At 39.0% G+C, this 19,663-nt stretch overlaps 4 protein-coding genes and 2 long non-coding RNA genes across 11 annotated transcripts in view; 3 read left to right on the forward strand and 3 right to left on the reverse strand.

The window, feature by feature from the left end:
- Positions 1 to 478, reverse strand: part of LOC135338516 (calcium-binding protein P-like) — an 11,222-nt gene extending 10,744 nt beyond the window's left edge. For 3 of the 4 annotated variants that reach the window (XM_064534683.1, XM_064534682.1, XM_064534681.1), the window contains exon 1: positions 331 to 478. In XM_064534683.1, coding sequence (XP_064390753.1) covers positions 331 to 478 — 148 coding nt within the window. The remainder of the gene's footprint in view (positions 1 to 330) is intronic. The other variant, XM_064534684.1, reaches the window with a different exon arrangement.
- A 189-nt stretch (positions 479 to 667) lies between these two features.
- Positions 668 to 2,252, forward strand: LOC135338487 (dermonecrotic toxin LbSicTox-betaIA1a-like). Its single transcript, XM_064534634.1, has 2 exons — positions 668 to 918; positions 1,042 to 2,252. The coding sequence occupies exons 1-2, from the start codon at positions 744 to 746 to the stop codon at positions 2,091 to 2,093; spliced, it is 1,227 nt and encodes a 408-aa protein (XP_064390704.1). The 5' UTR covers positions 668 to 743; the 3' UTR covers positions 2,094 to 2,252.
- Positions 2,253 to 3,886: 1,634 nt separating this feature from the next.
- LOC135338621 (uncharacterized) lies at positions 3,887 to 7,224 on the reverse strand. 2 transcript variants are annotated; one of them, XR_010395659.1, is made up of 4 exons: positions 7,084 to 7,224; positions 5,640 to 6,516; positions 5,120 to 5,269; positions 3,945 to 4,085 (listed from the first exon to the last, which is right to left on the reverse strand). It is a non-coding gene; the product is annotated as an uncharacterized LOC135338621 (long non-coding RNA). The 2 variants fall into 2 exon arrangements; XR_010395658.1 differs by lacking the exon at positions 7,084 to 7,224 and having other exon boundaries at positions 3,887 to 4,085; positions 5,640 to 6,801.
- On the forward strand, positions 6,062 to 8,624 carry LOC135338645 (uncharacterized). 2 transcript variants are annotated; one of them, XR_010395691.1, is made up of 4 exons: positions 6,062 to 6,168; positions 6,282 to 6,359; positions 6,439 to 6,509; positions 8,424 to 8,624. It is a non-coding gene; the product is annotated as an uncharacterized LOC135338645 (long non-coding RNA). The 2 variants fall into 2 exon arrangements; XR_010395690.1 differs by having other exon boundaries at positions 6,282 to 6,509.
- A 3,872-nt stretch (positions 8,625 to 12,496) lies between these two features.
- LOC135338513 (small ribosomal subunit protein eS6-like) lies at positions 12,497 to 15,289 on the reverse strand. The gene is made up of 5 exons (XM_064534677.1): positions 15,200 to 15,289; positions 15,036 to 15,100; positions 13,812 to 13,878; positions 13,429 to 13,639; positions 12,497 to 12,983 (listed from the first exon to the last, which is right to left on the reverse strand). Exons 1-5 carry the CDS (start codon positions 15,203 to 15,205, stop codon positions 12,613 to 12,615), a joined length of 720 nt encoding a protein of 239 aa, XP_064390747.1. The 5' UTR covers positions 15,206 to 15,289; the 3' UTR covers positions 12,497 to 12,612.
- A 1-nt stretch (position 15,290) lies between these two features.
- LOC135338514 (leucine-rich repeat-containing protein 61-like) lies at positions 15,291 to 19,584 on the forward strand. The gene is made up of 8 exons (XM_064534678.1): positions 15,291 to 15,404; positions 15,967 to 16,038; positions 17,003 to 17,149; positions 17,297 to 17,357; positions 17,795 to 17,919; positions 18,111 to 18,248; positions 18,610 to 18,669; positions 18,923 to 19,584. Exons 1-8 carry the CDS (start codon positions 15,395 to 15,397, stop codon positions 19,018 to 19,020), a joined length of 711 nt encoding a protein of 236 aa, XP_064390748.1. The 5' UTR covers positions 15,291 to 15,394; the 3' UTR covers positions 19,021 to 19,584.
- The last annotated feature ends 79 nt before the right edge of the window (positions 19,585 to 19,663 follow it).

Here is a 19,663-nt window from a genome sequence, read left to right on the forward strand (position 1 = left end):
AGTGAATGTGGGTTATGTCCCGTGGTTTATCTAACACAACATAAGACCCAGCCCAACTACAACGAATTACGGGGGCGAAATATGTCACATGACATTGCTTCTGCACTGTGATTGGTCATTACCGATTTCGGTAATGAGAACAACTCGCAGATTGGCAGTTGACCAGTCCCAATCCTCAAGATAGTGATGATGGGAGTGGCCAGCGAGTCTACCCCCCCCCCCCCCCCCCCTACAAAGACTTAAGTCTGAGACATAATCTCACACTGTGGCTATTTTCTAGCATTCATGCAGTAGACAGACGTCTATCACACAGCTAGTTAAGCTGCTTACCATTTGCCTGTGGCGGCGGATAGGCTGGCTGCTGTTGCCCCGGGTACCCTTGCTGTTCTGGCGGCGGATAGGGAGCTATTGGCTCAGGGTACTGTTCCTGGGGCGGGAAGTAGCTACCAGCCGTTTGTTCTTGCATAGGATATGCCATGTTCAGACTAGTGTTACAGTGTTAGGCCGGGGTTAGAAAATCAGTTGAAGCTCTTGCAAAATAGGAGGGCGGGGCTGTAATGGATTTCATAGCTGCTGTGTCGCCAGAGTTGTTGACACATGTGAGCCAGTCCAATTTTTATCTAATGGAACACAAGGTGAAAATGTCAGTGTGAGCGGATACAATACTTGCCCACAGATGTTTACAAAAGAGAACCACTACATTCAAGAGCCACTTTTTGACTTCTCAGAATCTGCTGTATACAATGTCAAAGAGATCGATAGCTGTCACCCTCTGGCTTTTTGCTGCAGTTGCAGTGCCATTGCTGCATGCAGTGGAGAGCAAGCCCTCAGCACTTGACAAACTGCTGGTAGAAACCATTGAGACACTCCTTCAAGAGGAGGCTCAACAAGAGATAGCTCAGGACGAAAACAAACATGGTAAGATCACTGCATGCACATCAATAATGTTCTGTCTCAGAGCTATAGAACTATGCATGTTACATACCCATTATTATAATTATTAATAACTCTTGCCCCATAATACCTATAATTATGTTATAGGAAGTAATGAACAACAAGTGCTCGAAGAAATTATCAATAGAAATGTTCAATCGAGTAGCCTTCGCAAAAGACCCATCTACAATGTTGCTCATATGGTTAACGGACAATCTCAAATCAATGATGATTGGGTTAATCCTGCCAATGCAATTGAGTCCGATCTTGCTTTCAATTCTGATGGCAGCCCAAAGGAATTTTACCATGGCATTCCCTGTGACTGCTTTCGCAGCTGTATCAAAAAAGACAATGTTGCAGCACATTTTGCAGCTATTAGAGAGAAAGCTGTTGATCCAAACAAGAATGTTGCCTTATTTTGGATCGATTTGAAGTTAGCAGCAAGTGGAATAACAGATTTTAAAGGCAGTGGAGAAAAATTGGCAAAAGTTATTACACAAAGTAACTCTCTTTTCCCACTTGGCAAAGATGTTCCGATTCATGTCTTGTTAGGAGCTGAGGCCATTAATCAGAACCAGTTCTTTGTAGGATTTCTTAATTACATTAAATCAAATCGACCCGAATTATATGATAAGTTTGGTTTTGACTTCAGTGGTACTGATACAACGGTTGAAGAAACTCTACAAGCATTTAAGGAAATTGGAATTGAGAAAAATATTTGGGTTGGTGACGGCATCATTAACTGCATACCACGAGGTACTAGCAGACTAGAGCGAATTCTTGCAAAAAGAGACGAATTGGGATCAGATAATGCCACTTTTAAAGTTTACTCGTGGACTATTGATAACAAAGCCTCACTGATAGAGCATTTACAGCTTGGAGTGGACGCAATCATCACCAACATACCTGCAAAACTAAATAATTTGATACGAGAAGAATTTCATGACACGTTGACACTGGCAACTCAAGAAACGAGCCCTTGGGAGCAAATTAAGTCATCCGAAGCTATTCAACCATTTGCACAGAGCTGCGATCGCTACTGGTTGTTCCAGTTTTATTGCCGGAAATATACAAGCCGTGACAGCCAATGTTGGTCAGACAAAAAGTGTAGCAGGCCTAGCGATTGTCATGGAGAGTTGAAGTGTTCAGAGGCTAATTGAATCAAAACATGAGTGACATTTATTTAGACATTCTGACTTTAGTAATAGTTTGTATAGAGAACTCAACTAATTAGCTTCAGTTTTAGAAGAATATACTTGAATGCAGTCATGTATAGCATGTGCATGCATGTATATTTTACAGATCGAATATAACCTTTCTATTATAATTATTGCATTTTTTCAATGCTGCATGTATAATTGCATGGTAACCGTTGTGCCAATGTATGTATAATTATAGTGCTGTTGATTTAATAGTCTAGTCTGACTTTGACTCCCATGCACCGTAAGATCATAAGTATCAAGTTTCTTGACTAAATAGTTTTACTATGCACATATACAGTATTAGTGGGTAATTTTCGTGGGGTAAAATATTCGTGGTTTTTGTGGTTGAAAGTTTGACCACGAATATTGCACTCACGAATGAAGCCGACCTTGCCTATACATTTATCTGCAGTCCATGCAAGCATGCAGCAACGACGAAAATATTACCCACAAAATGTCTCAATATTTCTGAACCACAAATATTTTGTCCTCCGAAAATTACCTGCTATAAAAAATTATGGTAGAACCTTTACTTGTTTTGATAAATTATTATTATATAGTTGACTGTGCCGTTTTGATTTTACTGCTGTTGTAGATGCATGATAATCTCCGTAATTATCGTGGTATATAGTTCTCCACGGATATATTTTTGGAGCTTCGATATGATTATAATGGAGATCTATAATATTATTATAGAGGTCAAAGGCGTGGTTGGAATTCACTTTTTTTGGCGAATAATGCATGATTTTACATGCACTATAGGTTTTACCATGCATACATGGATATAGTAGAAAGCGATAAACCATGCATGCATGCATGCATATTCAATCCCTGCCGTCATGTCATGAACATGCATGCATGTACAACAACTATGCATGTATAATAAAACCTAACAGTACACAATTCGTATGCATGCATGCATATACATGGCATATATAACGAATGGAGTTCTGCCAGCTCTCGCCGGATTTCTTGTTTCCACGCTTTTCAACTTTGTTCTATTAATAACAAATCGGCCTGGGACCGAGGCTATATCAAGTATATATATATAGTCATGAGTATAGTTGATGACTTAAGTGTCTGTGAAACAGCACACTGCTGCATGGTGCACTTGCTATACCTACAGGCATGTATTAAAATACAAATCTAATTATGTGCATGAATGCATGGTTTCACATAGTGAAATTACCGAATTATCTCTAACGTAAACCACTAACCACTTAGACTGCTGCACAAGATAGTACATCTGTAACGTGTTTACTTAAACTCGCCAGTCTATCTTAGGGATTGGGACTGCATGGTCAATCAATGTGTTCTAGTAGAGTTTTAATTTGTGGTTTGACCAGAGTTGCGTAACTATCAAGTGAATGTGGGTTGTGTCCCGTGGTTTATCTAACACAACATAATATCCAGTCCAACTACAACGAATTACGTGGGTGAAGTGTGTCACATGACATTGCTTCTGCACTGTGATTGGTCATTACTGAATCAGTACTGAGATATCGATGATTGGCAGTTGACCAGTGCCAATTCCCAAGATGGACTGGCCAGCGAGTCTAATGTTTATTCCCCTCCCCTCCTAGCCTCGAATCCAGGCCGTAAAATACGTATTTTAAATGGCCTGGATTCGACGCTACTCCCCTCCCCTCCCCTCCCCGAATGAAATGTCTGGCTTGCGAGACTAATAGCAAGAAGTGATGGTTGCATTTCATGAGACGAGTTTGGTTATGATCTACAGGTTCCCTTTATGAAATAGGTTCTAAGATGCTAACATTTGTGTAATATTTGCTGTATAATTGCACGTTGTCAGAATACATCGATAAATGTCCCATTTTAGGACAGCGGGATAATAATAGTTTTACAGATGTTAAATATCGTTCTTTTTTCACTAGTATAGTTAGTCAGAGTCAAATTTTTCATCTTTTTCATCTTCAAAACCGGCCATTGAACCTGGAAAATTATTGAGAAAAGAATAATTTACAATTGTACAAATTTGCACAATCTTTAAATTGGGAAATTGTACAAATTTGTACAAAAATAATGTTAATGTACAAATTTGTACTATATTTTTAGTACATAATCATCAGATCTGTACAAATTTGTATACATTAATTAAACAACGAGTCTCTCATAATTATATTTTCACCTATACGGTGGCCGAGAAGGGTCACTCACCTATGCCTATGCCGCGCGTGGCTTTGTTATGCAGCACCTATCAATGCAAAGTCCCACTACTCCCCTCCCGGGACAAGGGGGGATTTCTGGGAGCTTTGTTAGTAAAACCTAGCCCTGAGGTGGGAACTTTGTACGTTAGTACTATCATAGCCGTTTGTCTCTATATTGTATTGCAATTATTATTGTGTCAAACTGTCATGCCCTGGGGTATTTGGCAAGGGTTTGTCAAATAAAATTGCCCAGGGGGAGAGTCTTTTGCACCTCCAAATTGACAAAGCCCCCCATTGTCCTGGGAGGGGGTAGTGGGGCTTTGCATTGATAGGTGCATTAGCCACGGGCGTTAAAAATCAAGCGCTTGCGGTAAGCACATTAAACGTAATTAAATTATTTCTAATGCCCGCGTGGTTAAACAAATAACCGCCAACAATTTTTCAGGTAAGTCTGCACAGAGTCAAAGACATAACTGGTCACGCCACCGCGAGCGCAGCTAGCAAAGCTTCTGCGAGCGATTAATTGTGGCAATAGGCGGACATGGGTGACCCTTCTTGGCCACCGTACACTCCTGATATGTAAATGCTTGTATAATTATAATCATACGTATAGCGGGTTATTTTTGTATGGTGGAAATTTTTGTTAATTTCATATTGAAGAGCATTATACGAAAATTAAAACTACGAAATTATTCTACCGCAATAGATTCAATGTCACTATCCTGAGCTGTATACAAAAATTTCCCTCAACGAAAATTACCTGCTATATATACGGTATCATGCTTGTATAAAAATTAATTAGCTGTATACACAACTTACCTCTGCGGACTTTTTGTCCACTGTACAATTATGTCATCTATTTATGTCATTGTCTTCATTGACAAATTGCTTGTCCACCTTCTTTAGCAAATGAGCAAATGATGTGTTTAGGTGGCTCGCCACAGTTTTGAATAAGGATGTCCTTTAAACCTGCAATTTAAAACGGACAGACATTCATATAAATCTCATCTGTCATTATTATATACATGTAAGTGGGTTAGATTGAATTAGAGGGATTTGCAACAGAGTGGTGCACGTTATGCTTTTAGCATTCATGTTATGCCCTATAAGCGAGGCTATTAAACTTTTTGATGGGTAGCTATAACTCTTTTAAAATAAGAAAGTTGTGTTTCTTCGAGACATCTTTTTCAGGGCTGTATAACATGCCTATGTATACTTGCTAGATCTACTGACTGATCAGACCCAGTAAAAAAAGATATTTCCAAGGTAAGCGTATACTGGTGGGCTGAGTACCTTTGTTTCCAATCCCTCTAACTTTTCAATCTATGGTCAAACATACCAATTTTTTTGTGTCGATGTGTGCTCCCATTTCTTTTTCTTCTTCTTTAGCATGCATGTGCATCGTTCTTCTTTGCCTTTTTGAAATCGGTGATTGAATGTCTTCTTAATATCATATTCATGCCAGCAAAAGAGAACAACTCTTCTCCTTTCAGAGTAGGTAAATCAGTTTTCCCTGGTTTCAAGAAACCATGGTCTCACTTGTTGTTGGAGATGTGACGTGACTCGACTAGGGTGCCACCTTCTGCTTGGATGAAGGAGTGATGACCCATTTCTCACTTGTGGGAAGAGTAGCTGCCACAAAAGCTTCACTGTATAATATTTTCAGCTTGCTTAATTGAGCTGAACTAGCTATATTCTTGCCAGCTGCACATGGTGTTGCTATAGCTATGATGTTGCAAACTTGTCCAGCTACATGCAGCTGTCTGTTATCTAGATAGATATAATTAATTATAGCTAGTACATAGCTACTCTTTTAGGACAACCACGTATCAACTTGCTGTCAGCACTGACCGTACCATTTATAGAAGGTAGATCTATGTTAAGATCTGCACTCAAAAATAATTATAATGAGGGGGTATGATTTATTCTAGACTTATTATTTGACTGCAATTGCTAATTTTCTCCTTTGTTTACCTCGCAGTGTCCCAAGCTAACAAGTAAATTGTTCCATAGCCACCTCTGCACAAGAATCACCTACCAGCAGTCATGTTTGTCGAATGTTAATATCTGTCCTAGATTCTAGAACATAATTAGACTCTATTTGGTTGTCCGATGATTCTTATTTCAAATGGGAACAGTTTTTGGATACTGGAATTGGGATACAGTACCAACCTTACCTCTTCAATTTGCTCTGACAACGCTTCAGCAGGTACGTGCTAATTGTGAAAATGATGTACGATGTGACAGCTAGGAATGCACATGTCACTTGCTTATGCTTTAATAAATGTGGAGCACCTTTGAGAGTGCTCTGGCTATATAAATAATTTTTTATTTAACTAGCCATAACTCGAGAAAGAAGCTTTAATGCTAAATCCACAAATCAAAATCCAAAAGAACGTGGCTAGAAGCCTATAGAAGCTTTTAGTTTTCGTCGCATTGCAACCGTTGAGCATGCAGTTACAGCTGGAACAGACACACAGACAGACAGACACACACACACACACACAGTCAGCTTTACCATATCCCTTGTGCGGCTACGCTTCGAGGCATAATTATGCCTCGAGGCGTAGCCGCACGAGGGATACGGTAAAGCTGACTGTGTGTGTGTCTGTCTGTCTGTCTGTCTGTCTGTGTGTGTGTGTATTCCAGCTATAACTGCTCAACGGTTGCAATGCGACGAAAACTAACAGCTTCTATAGGCTTCTAGCCACGTTCTCTTGGATTTTGACTCGTGGATTAGCAAACTAAAGCTTCTTTCTCAAGTTATGGCTAGTTTGACTCACATTGAAGGCTGTTGCAGTCTCTTCAGAATCTTTCATAGCATCATCTGTCCGCACAAACTTTCTATTCAACATATGAGTTAGCTTTGCACTAAAGCGCTAGCTTTTTGTTAGCTACAATACTCAGAAAATATCTGTTAAAACAGCTAGCTAGCAGTAGCCATTTGTGAAATTGATCTCTTTGGACACACCCTTTAATTATTCCTGTGGATGTAATGCGCATGCGCGCTCATTCCCCATGTGTGATATCCAAGATCCAGATCCAGATTCTCCTGGCAGAATCATCTTTGTCTTGAGGGCCTGGTAAGCCACAAAACACTACCATATAACAATATAGATAACAATATGCATGTACACAGGTCTTTTCTTCTTAGATATTATATACACTGAACTACAGATCCTGGAAGAATCAATTTTCTTCTTTCTTGAGGTCCTGGTAAGCCACATAATACAATAAATAACAACAATAGATGCATGTAAATAAGTCTTTTCTTCTCAGTGACTTTATATAGATAAGCTAACTTTAATATAAAATTCATTATAGATAACACTCTAATACTTTTGAGCGAAAGCAAAAACATGGCGAGAGGCATTAGCACAGTGCCAGCTTGAACACTAGTTATACAAGTTATTGTCCACATCAGCATTTCAATATGCCAGGGAGATAATGATAAATGCGCTAACCATATTTTTCTAGTTGCTATATATGATACAGATGCCAAGTGGGGTATTTAAGTATGAAACTCCCATCAGGATCGAGTGCCCATGAATATAATAGGCTTAAAGCAAGCAGATTCATTAGTATAATCACATGATGTCCTATTATTCACTGGATTCGTACAGTGATTAATCGCGTATCAGTAATTGCACATCGTCATTAACGACATGCAATTACTGCCTTGACGACCACACGTTCAAATAACGGCCGCGGATAATAAAACTGCAGCTAAAAATGTTATTAAAACTGCATCACAAACGATTAATAATCAGTAGTATGGCTATACTTGTGCAATAAGGGATTAATAGCACTCATAACAAGCACTGGCAAGGTTAGTATCCTTGCCATTACTTGTTACAAATTTGTACAATATGGAAGAGTGCAAATTTGTACAATATGAAAGTGTGCAAATTTGTACAATATGGAAGTGTACAAATTTGTACAATATGAAAGTGTACAAATTCGTACAATATGAAAGTGTACAAAAATTTAATTGGTACAATAATTTATAGAAGTGTGCAAATTTGTACAATATGGAAGTGTGCAAATTTGTACAATATGGAAGTGTACAAATTTGTATAAATAACCAATTATGTTACTTTAGTCACATATTTACTCCCTCCAGATCTATTCCTCTACTGGAAAACCCTGGAAAATCCGGGATCCTAAGAACAGAAGGAAAACTGCTGTTTTACATATTTGGATTTATGCTATTGCAAACAGGAATTTTCTTCGCAAATGCACTATTGAGCAGTGACGAAACTGTATGCTAAGTTACAGTCATTTTTCCCCGAGTGAAGACCAGTGACACGTTATTCCACTAATCTGATAGTGTTTATGTGTGTGTTTATGTGTGTGTTTATGTGTTAGAAAGATAACATATTTATTTATTTATGTTCACAATGCAAGTACTACACATACTAAAGGTTGAAAATTGGCAAGTTGTGTCAATTATTACTGTTTTTATTCGCATAATTATTATAAAGGGAAGGTTAACTTCATAAGGTGAATGTGCAATCTGTGCCAGAAAATCAATATCGAGGTGAACGTTCAGAGGATTAGCGAGATTCTACATAATTATACAGTAGACATAATTATAAGGGCTCACCAGCAGAGTACTACGTATGTACATGTACTTGTGGGCTCAGCCACATGATCATTCAGCCTCGATCCCAGCCCCTCTCACTAGATAGTCTCACACATCAGCCGCCCTGGGATAGTCTCCGAGGCTACTGATAGAAACTGCGCGGTGTGGTCTCGAAATAACAGTACAAACGTGGGTGGAGATATAGATCTAGCCACCAATCAAAACACAGGAATTCATGTTTAAAATCAACTTGGCGCGAGCTAGCTTTCACATGCACAGTACAGTCTTCACACAATTATATATAACACGTCACAGTGGAAATCTCCCTCTCTGTTTGTAATCACGTCGAGGCATGGATGTCAACAAGAGAAAGGAGCTCATTGCAAATATCTACTATTCAAACAAGTACTATGACGAGGTCTACGAGTACAGGTGAGATGGCTGTGTGTGTGTTTATAGGTTGTGTTTGTATTTTTGTAGCTTGTGTTTTAGCTTGTATACTGTGCCCTCTGGCGATGAATATTTTCCTTTAGGCTATGTGTTAGTGTTTTGTAGGTGTTAGTGTTTTGCAGCCTTTTTAGCTTGTACCTGTGCTGGCTCTAAAATATCTTGTAGTTTTATGGAGTGCCTTATTTAGAGCTATAGCCATTTTCTTGTAAGACATTTTTTATGTGTCTGTACTGTTTCACTGCTCATAAGTAACTATTACAGCGCTTGCTAGCTACCAGTACGCTAACTAGATGGCAAAACTTTACTGCAAAAATCGTGTGGTCATAGCTGATTTTAGTCATCAAATATTAGACTCTAACAAAAACTAAAACAGTGACTTACCAGCTGTTTACGATAATCCTGAGGGTGGCTCGAAGAGCTCTTGCTTCTATCTATCTACAAACTGAAGAAGAATACCAGAGTTTACTAGCTGGTCAGCTAATATTCTACTTCTACACAAGCTAACACGAGATTGTTTTGAAGAAATAATTATTGTTTAGAGTCACCCTGCCCCATTCTTCGTTTAAATAGATAATGCCCTTGCTGGCAAAGAGCTAGCATATAAAATGACGACTAGTGTATTGTATGCAGTAAAACAGCTTGATTGATAATGACCGTGTTGGCGGAACACTGCATCGTATTCTTAAGGCCCCTATGGTGCAGTATTAGTGCGTATGTACGGTGTTTGCATCTAGACTCAGGTATATATTCTTTTTTGTCAACTGGTGTAGAAAATATATAAGGGGTACACTTTTAGTGTAGACTATAACAAGAAACACTGTGGGGCCAGTTCTTTATCACTTTAATAGGTACATGTCAGGGTGTCATACAGGATTTTGAAGTAGAGGAGGGAAATGAGAAAGTGACCAGAAAATGTTGCTAAAAAAGGTCAACTGTTATTTCAATACCCAGCTATGGACACTCAGTCATAATTGAAAGGGGGGGGAAATTGGAGCTAGGGGGGATATCCCCCCTTTCCCCCTGTATGACACCCTGCATGTACACAAATATTTTGTTTAGGGTACGTACTTTTCTATATACCTGAACTAGAAAGAGTACCCTCTTTAGCTAATAATTCCTAAGGTTAAAGGACACATACTTTAACCTTTACCCAGGGGTTTGGCTTATATTTAGAGCGCAGCCTTAGAGTTTGAGTGCACCAGCACGGCATGTCTTCAGGTTATTAGAACACATAATCAATTTATAGTTCTGTAGCCAACAGTTCTCTATAAATCCTCTTGTATATATCAGCCTAGTTACACCAGAGTTCCCACTATTGATAAGTGCATGTTCTAAGGGATTCTAATAACCTGAAGACATACTGTATATATAGTGCACTCAAACTCTAAGGCTGCGCTCTAAATAAAATGCAAGCCACATCCCTGAGTAGAAGTAAAAGAGGTGCTTTAACCTATTTAGGGGTGTAGAGTTTTTATTTGAGGGTACTCTTTCCAGTTCAGGTATGTTAAAAGTAGGTACCCTACAAAATTATTTGTGTACCAAAACTGATAAGAGCATCACTAAGTATTTCTTCTATCGTATAGCGGGTAATTTTCGAGGGGTAAAAGAATTCGTTATTTTCATGGGCAAGCTGACCTCCATGAAACTTTAGCGTAGGCGTGGCTTACCGGAATGTATGAATGCAATGAAACTAAACGAAATTTTTTACTCACAAAAATCACCGTTTTCGAATTTTTACCCCACGAAAATTACCTGCTATAATTATGGTAAAAATATATATTTTCTATTCCAGAATTAGTACCCTATATACAAGTACGACCTCCAATATGGCACTGATATTGCGCCATATTTTCCTGTGGGCTAGAATTGAGGCTACATTTACTTCCATGACGCGACATTAATTTATCAACACACATGTCGCTACTTTTAGAGAGGTATAATTGCCTAAGTTCGAGGGTGTTTGAGAGGTCGCATTACATTGAAGTCAGTATATACAGGAGGTCCAGCATAGCGTGCCTGGATCACTACAAGTTCATCGTTACAATTTATTGTTTCTAGTCATGTGATTAAACGTCCAGAACTTCATACAGGACTGGGGAGCTGCTCGCTCTAATCTTATAATATCATTAGCACAGGGCGCTTGAAAATAATAATTTATATAATTTATTGTCGCCACTGCATTTTATATGTACACGACTGTGTTATCGCTGCAAAACTTTCATTTCACAATACGCAGATATCTGGTTCCCCATTTTGTGAAATGTGAATTTTGACCCCTGTCAGTGCCTGATAGAGATATCTTTATTTTATATCACACACACACACAGACATGTGATTCTCCCCAAGGAGCTCTGTAAGAAAATGCCGAATCGGCGGCTCATGACGGAGGAGGAATGGCGTAGTATGGGGGTCACACAATCACAGGGATGGTGCCACTACATGCTCCACACCCCTGAACCTCACATCCTATTATTCAGGCGTCCAATCACAGATCAGGAGGCGGCCAAACGAGCTAATAATTTGATACGATAATTTATTGCGAGTCCTTTAATTCATCGTGATGTTGTGGACTGCTTTGATTGAGCAAATGTTTTGTTGTTTGGACAGTTTATTGAGTGTGCTTACGTACGTACGTCTGTGTATACATGTTTCAAAACCACATTATTCTTTATAGTGCACACCTGTTGTATATTTCTAAAAGCATGTTACCTAGAATTGTGTGTGCGGCCTTGGAGTAGACACACCCGTTTTAGTAATGTCTAAATTGTTTTGGAATGTCTATTTTTTGTGTTGCAATAATCTGCAGTAGGCAATTATAAGGCCAAGAGGTTTATGACTCTGGGGCTCATTAATTTAGGCCACGCCTCCAAAGTAATGTCAATTGATCGAGGGGGAAGAGCTATATATACTATAGTAAATAAAAAAAATACTTACACTTAGGGCACATGCAAATATGGGATGGTATTAGTAAAGACATTGCATGCAGTATAGGTACCAGGCTTCTGAGAAACTACGAATAAATAATGGCCACATGACTTAATCACTTGTGAATAACAATGAGATCCCATCACTACACTATTATCCACACATTTTTCAGCATAATTATGTTTGTATCTTATGCGCAAATTCTGAATCTATACAGTACCAACTTTTACATGCAATGACACAATAATTATTATTCAACAATAGGGAATATATAATTTTAAACTTCACAGATAGAGAGTTTCATTGACAACCATGCACACGGCGGAACTATCTCAACACAGTCCACAGTCAGTTAGGTACTGGAAGTGCTGGACCTCTTGCTACTCAAACGCTGCTTTCTCAAACTCCTCGCTTCTTTAGCTCTTTGTGCCAACACTTTTGCGTACTCAGCAGCTTCTTGTCGAGCTTTCTCGCCTCTCTTACGCTTCAGGGACAGTAGATGTCTTTTACGCTGCAGACGAACGGGTGTAATGAGACGTTGAATTTTGGGAGCCTTAAAACGTTGAGGTTTGTCGTCTTTCTTTGGCAGCGGTCTCTTAATGATGTAGTTACGGACGTCATCTTCTTTGGTGAGGTTGAATAGTTTGCGGATTTTGCTTGCTCTCTTTGGGCCGAGTCGACGAGGCTTCACGTCGTCCGTCAGTCCAGGAATATCAGTCTCACCTAGCGTGTGTGCATGTGGCATTATAAGACTCCAAAATCGGGATAATGATATTAGCACAAGTAGATGAATACTGCTTGTATACACACATCAAAATGCATTAGCTCTAAATTAGAATTGGACAACCTTCACAGGGTGTCATACAGGGGGAGGGAAATCCTCCTCTGGCTCCAACCCCCCCCCCCCCAACATTTGTAATCAGGTACTACTGGTATGACGAGTGTCCATAGCCACATACTAACGTATTGAATAACAGTTGACCTTTTTTTAGCAAACTTTTCTGGTTACATGCAAAAACATGTCTTATTTCCCCCTTCTACTTCAAAATCCTGTATAACACGTACCCTGCTTCATTCCAATACAGCCAAAACCACCAATGCCAATGTAACAATAGTTGTGCCAATTCTCTATCAGAGTACATCTAAATCAGCAGAGTTGTGTACTTACCTTTCTTGACGATGACTAGATTGAGCACACTCAGGTTGCTGTCCACTATGCAGCCTCTCACTGACTTGCGTTTCCTCTCTCCAGTGCGTCTGGGTCTGTAACAACTGTGCCCCTTCTTGAGGAGGAGCTTAACACGGCCATTAGTGAGGACACCTTGCTTCATGGGGAAACCCTGCTTGTCATTGCCACCGCTGATACGAACCACATAGCCCTGTGTGTGTGTGTGTGTGTGGAGTGTGTTTGAATACAAATTGCCACAAACTATTTACACTTTAAACTGACACTTCGCATAATTATCGTTCGAGGGGATACATAATTTTTACGCTATTATGTACATGTAATTATAATGGCTTGTTAAAGTTACACTAGCTCTCTTAAATCACCTTCCATTCGTCCCCAAGGAATTCACACTCCATTTCAGCAGACATGCGCTTGTCGTAAAATGGTCGCCTGAGCAATGGATATAAACACATTAAATAAAATACTTTTGTGGTTTGCATCACAGGTCAATACAATAATGATAGTGAAATGATTTGTAAACAACATTCACTGACTGCAGCTATGGGTCAGACAACTACTCAGAAGTGTAAAGTGAGTCAAAGATGCAGGATGATTGTCTTGATGTCTCAAACATTAAAAGCACCAAAAAGTGATTACAGCTATACTGCAGTGCTTATTATAAGGATTTAAACATAATAATACTCTGATGGCCTGACATAATTATAGCTGTGGAGCCGTCCATCAAAATACTTATAAGTTTTTTCCTTGAGTGACTCAACAAGATGGTTCTTCTATGCTGCTTGGCAGTCATTTCTTCTGTTTCCACCTTTCAAAAGTAGCAACACTAACTAGATTCCTGCTCCTTCTAGCCTTCAGAACTAGAACTAGTACAAGACTTAAAGAACAGAGCTACAGAACTAGTACTAGCACTAAAATGCACACAATTGACCGTGCACTAAATGGTCCTAAAGGGCCGACTGCCGAGACCGTTATAATAAGGACTGTACTGTATCGTAATTGATGTAATTACAGCGCCAGAAAAAATTTATTCTACTTCTTAGTGAGGCATCTTTTAGAATAAAAAATTGTGTTCAGCCCAGCTGGCGCTTATGTTCTACAGCTAGTAAAGAATTTGTAGAGAAAATGGACGTGGTCTAGCTCAGTTGCATTAATGCTAGCTGCACTGTTGAGAGCTGAGTGACTCGTGAACAACATTCATTGACTGTAGCTATGGGTTAGATAACTGTTTAGAAGTGCGAAGGAAGTCAAAGATGCAGGATGATTGTCTTGATGTCACAAAACAAGCCTTTTTATAAGCGCCAGAAAAAATACTTTCAGTAAAAGTCGACATTCTTTTTAGGACCTAAAAAATCATGTTAATGCTGACGTGGCGCTTAAATTATGGTGGCCTGTAATTACATCAATTATGGTAGGTGCTTCATTTTAGGGCCTCCGTGGCGTTGTACTACTGTACTTATATCATTACGACACACACATACGATGCAATGTCTAGACAGTGTTTTGCCAAGGACCACTATTAAAGTACTAAGAGTAATGCCCCACAATCGTCCAGAACACATTCACAAGCTAACACATTGCACACTTACACTTTCAATTCATCATCAATATCGATGAGTTTCTGACAGCCAGTGGCTGGATAGGCCACGTTTAGCTGTGGGGACCAAAAAAGAACACTTTATCAATAACATGGTAGCGGTATAAGACCCATGTAATGCTTGTACGTACTGTATAGAGTGGATATAAAACGAACCTTCATCTTGTCTTGGACAACGTGTGCGAGAAAGAAAAAATGTTGCACATGCGCACGACATAACTGCTGACATTGCTGCAAAAGAGGGGTGGGGCTACGTACAGCTATATACAAGTGTCAACTCTTTCACGTCTATGTGCACCAGGGGTGTTTGAGGCCTTGAAGAGACTGTGTATTGCATACCAAGATGACAGCATGTGTTCAGGTATTGTAGCAACATGTACAGTATACCCTTAAATGATAGGGTTAGACTACAATCAGGGCAGTACAGAGGCAACATTAGCTATAACAAAGTAATGTGTACATACCTCTAAATACTGCTTTCTATTGCTCGCTATGTAGGGTAATCTCGCATCTGGTCACTATTGCACTGATTTCATGACCCTTACTGGAATGTTGGCAGTGCCAATCAGAATTTGACTATACTTGTTTAGTGGGCGGTGACACCCTGTAATGTAGAGGATAAAATGGATGTGAAAATATGTTGATTATTTACTCTGTACAACAAGAAGGCTAATACATACCTTAATAGGCCTCCTCTCCCAATGTCTGCATGCTCACGAGACTATGTGTGGGGATGGTTTATTTTGTGGATATTATCAGGCCTGTTTTTGTGATCCATAACTTGAATTGTATATTGCCAGACCGATTCAATATTTTGTTTTCAGTAGATCATTCTGTGATAGTGTACATATAGCTTAGCCCAAAAATGTAGGAGTTGTACCTAACTATATTCTACGAGATTTTAACTGTGATTTCTGGTATAGAAATCGAAGTGAAAAAAAAAAGTGGAGAATTTGATTTGGAGTCTATATACACACTGGACTTGTCTCATCAAGGTAACCTCTCACATAGTTCAGGGTATATACAACACTAGCTGGCATTATAGCGTTTAATATAATAGGAGGCTATATAATTATAACAGTTCACTGGACCATGTTACTATTATAGTTACACAGTGTATGATGTCATAGGAACTATATATCATTACCCACTCTTTGAGTTTGCATGCATGCATGATTGTAATTATTGGACTGCTGCTTTAATTTTATGTAGCTTTGGCATCTCTACCGAGGCATCAGCACCTGTGGTGCTTTCATTATAGCTAGCGTTCTAAGTAGAGTAGCAACACTCCATGGACAAGTTTCGCTACACGCTCTTCTTCTCTTCTGTTTTACTCTGGTCCCCTACCAATGTAGAACATCCTTTTACAAATTCTCATTTTTTCCGCATGCAATCACAATATGGAATAGGCTGGTTAACCACAAGGACTTTACTTTAGTAGACTGTACTAGTATAAGTTCATTTAAGTCTCATCTGTATTCACATCTAGTTGACATGTTGTAACTATTAAAACGTATGTTATATAGGACTCACTTCACCCTAGCTTTGTAGCTATTTGTGTATCCTTGCAATTAATTGCTAAATCTTTCATAAAAAAAAAAAAAAAAGGCTGCAATGGCATTCCAAAAAGCAAAACTATAGGCATAACTCGAGAACGAAGCATTATTTTGCAAATCCACGAATTAGTATCCAAGAAAACGTTACTAGAAGCCTATAGAAACTCTTATACTTACAGTTCGTTGATCTTTGAGTAGCTGTATATATAGCAGTCTATACACACACAGACACACTACCGTATACCTCGCTTGCGCATGCGCACCGAGGCATAACTAGCCAAGGCACACGTCTACACTGATTATACTCTGTACAGGGAAATTTTTTTTAAATCACCTCATACTATACCCTCATACACATACCCGCCCACTCCCAATGCCCCCCCAACCTTCACACTTCACACAGCCCTCACGGGTCTTGGCTCCCTCCCCCACTGCACACAACTGTGTGTACTGAACCTCTCACACAATCAACTCTCAACAGTAGCTCCACTAGACACTCTAACACAACTAGAGCAGTTGGACATATCCTCCAATCAGATCAAAGCATTGGGTACGTCTGTTCACTACTGTTTTATACCTGATATTACTGCTTGTGTTTCCAAACAAAGCTGCTTTTTGGTAGACAATTAGCGTCTATAAAACTGTACTAAAGAAAAGTAGCAATTATAGGATAAAGTTAAGTGACTTTTTTATTCAGATGGGATGGAGCAGATGGAGAGACTAATCTCTCTGAATGTAGCAGGGAACCTAATCAGCAGGTGAGATAATTATGTTATTAGCGAATGAGTATACCAATGTGATACATGTCAGTGGCGTAGGAAGCAATTTTTCAATAGGTGGGGGCTCATGGGGGGGGGGGGCTCTAGTTTTTGAATGAAAAAAAGTTCATAGTGTAGCTTGAAAATAATGTTCACAAGCTGCACTATGAACTTTTATTCATCTACTTAAATAGCGTAGAAAGATGGGGGGTCCAGCCCCTAGAGCCCCCTTCCTATGCCACGTACTGTAAATATGTATATATTTGGGTTGTCAATAAAAATGTACACAAACAATATTTCTTACTTTTTGTGATCAGCCTTAACTATTGAACTGAGTGTTCTGTATTGAAACCACACCACACACACGCACACGCATACACACACACTATAATTATTATATACATCCACTCCACACACATGCACACACACTTACACAGTTTAGATTCTCTTCTTCCGTTGGCGTCGCTATATAGTCTCCGAACACTCACAATGTCACAATCATCACAAACCACACCCATCACCAATCCAGTGTGCCTTTCACCCACCTATACACTATTCAAAGGTACCATACATAATTATTTGCCTCGATAAAATAATGTTAAAGAGATAAATATTTTCGCACATAATTATTTGCAACAAGCTACGTACGTATTAACTTTCAACGGCAAAAAATATGTGGGTATAACAATGATAGCTAAAGATATAATTATGTTGCCATGAAACTAATACTAAATCCTCCAATTATTATTACAGAGTCACCTTGTAACTACATAGCGTCTCTTCACTGGTTGGACGAAGAGGTTGTGGGTGGAGCTTTCCACAAGAGGGTACGACAAGTGTGTAGCCAAAACACTGGAGAAAAATCGGCCCATCAGAATACTCAAAGAATAGGTGAGAGCATAGCAATATCTTAACTTTCAGAAAATGAGAAATGCCAGAACTAGCTATTATAGCGCTAAGCTTTTTGTTTAAATTCCGATTTTGTGCAAGATCAACTATACCGTATAAGCGCGACATTTTCAAAGTGCTTAAATTGCATATGCATGCATGCATGAAGTATAGGCCTCTAAAAAATGTCATTGTCCTTTGATACCTTCGTATTTCGTAGACGTGGAGAACTAACCCTCGAAAGCAGCAAAACAATTATAAGAACCTCCAAAATTTTGCGCTGTGTACATATGTATATTGAAACTGAACAATGTGCGTGCTTAATCAGTAATTGCTTGAAAGCCCGTACTCTTCTCTCATGTAGATGAACTAGCTGATCCTTTAAATGGTTTCAGCCTGGACCACCGTGACAAGCAGCTGTCAGGTACGTGTGAGTGTAGTGGTTAGTATCATTGTGTGTACTGTGTTTAGAACTCAGTGATGCATCACATGACCGCAATAGACTATGCATGCATGGGGACCAATCCTAAGGTGCATGGCTGTGATATGCATATTTCATAGTTTACAGTAGTCCTGAGGTAGCATACCGTAGACACGTAGAATATAGGTTCGTCATTTTATGTGTAATTGTTCTGTTAACTGTTTCGGACTCTCTTATAATATAATTATTCTTGCAGCCCTATTGACTGACTGTGTAGAGGTATCACTGAGAGTGAGTGCAGAGGTGGCTGAATTGAACCTTCAGTTAAAAAACACTTATTCACAACATCTATAAGCTAGCATTTTTTCCAATTTTAATATACAGTGCAACAACCAAAGAGAGTAGATTTTTTTTTATATTATTTTTTTTCACATTTTGTGGCATATCTTCTGAAGTAAAAGTGATATGATCTATTTGAGTGCAGGTACTGAAAGTTCAATTATTGGCGCTTCCATTGGACCACCACCTGTTACATCATATGACATCATCACTATGAAATGGCTGTCTGAAGATGTGTACCTCCGAAAATATGTTAGGAATAGAAGTAGCTTATTTGTTTGAGTTAAGATCTGAAATTTATTGTGTATGTACCTGACTATATTGCTCATCTTTTGAGCTTCAACGGAAGTCTGGGCTGCTAGTAAGTTCTGAGAAATACTGAATTTTGTTGTTTTTTGGTGGCAAATATGTTAGGAATACAACTTTCGATTTTATGCTAGTTAAGGTCTGATTTTTGAGGAGCATGTACTACAATAGCATAGAATTCATCTGTACTAACTTACAGGAGCTAGACAAGTCTCATCTTTGCTAGAGCAGCCCTTCTTGTCAAAAATGGTGATTTTGCTCCGTTTTGCTACTTTTGCTGACGTATGCAATGATATTCATTGATTTGTGACATCACAAATCATCTTGTTGTTATTTGCTACATCCAAAGGTC

This window comes from Halichondria panicea, chromosome 7, assembly GCF_963675165.1.
Source record: "Halichondria panicea chromosome 7, odHalPani1.1, whole genome shotgun sequence".
Taxonomy (NCBI): domain Eukaryota; kingdom Metazoa; phylum Porifera; class Demospongiae; order Suberitida; family Halichondriidae; genus Halichondria; species Halichondria panicea.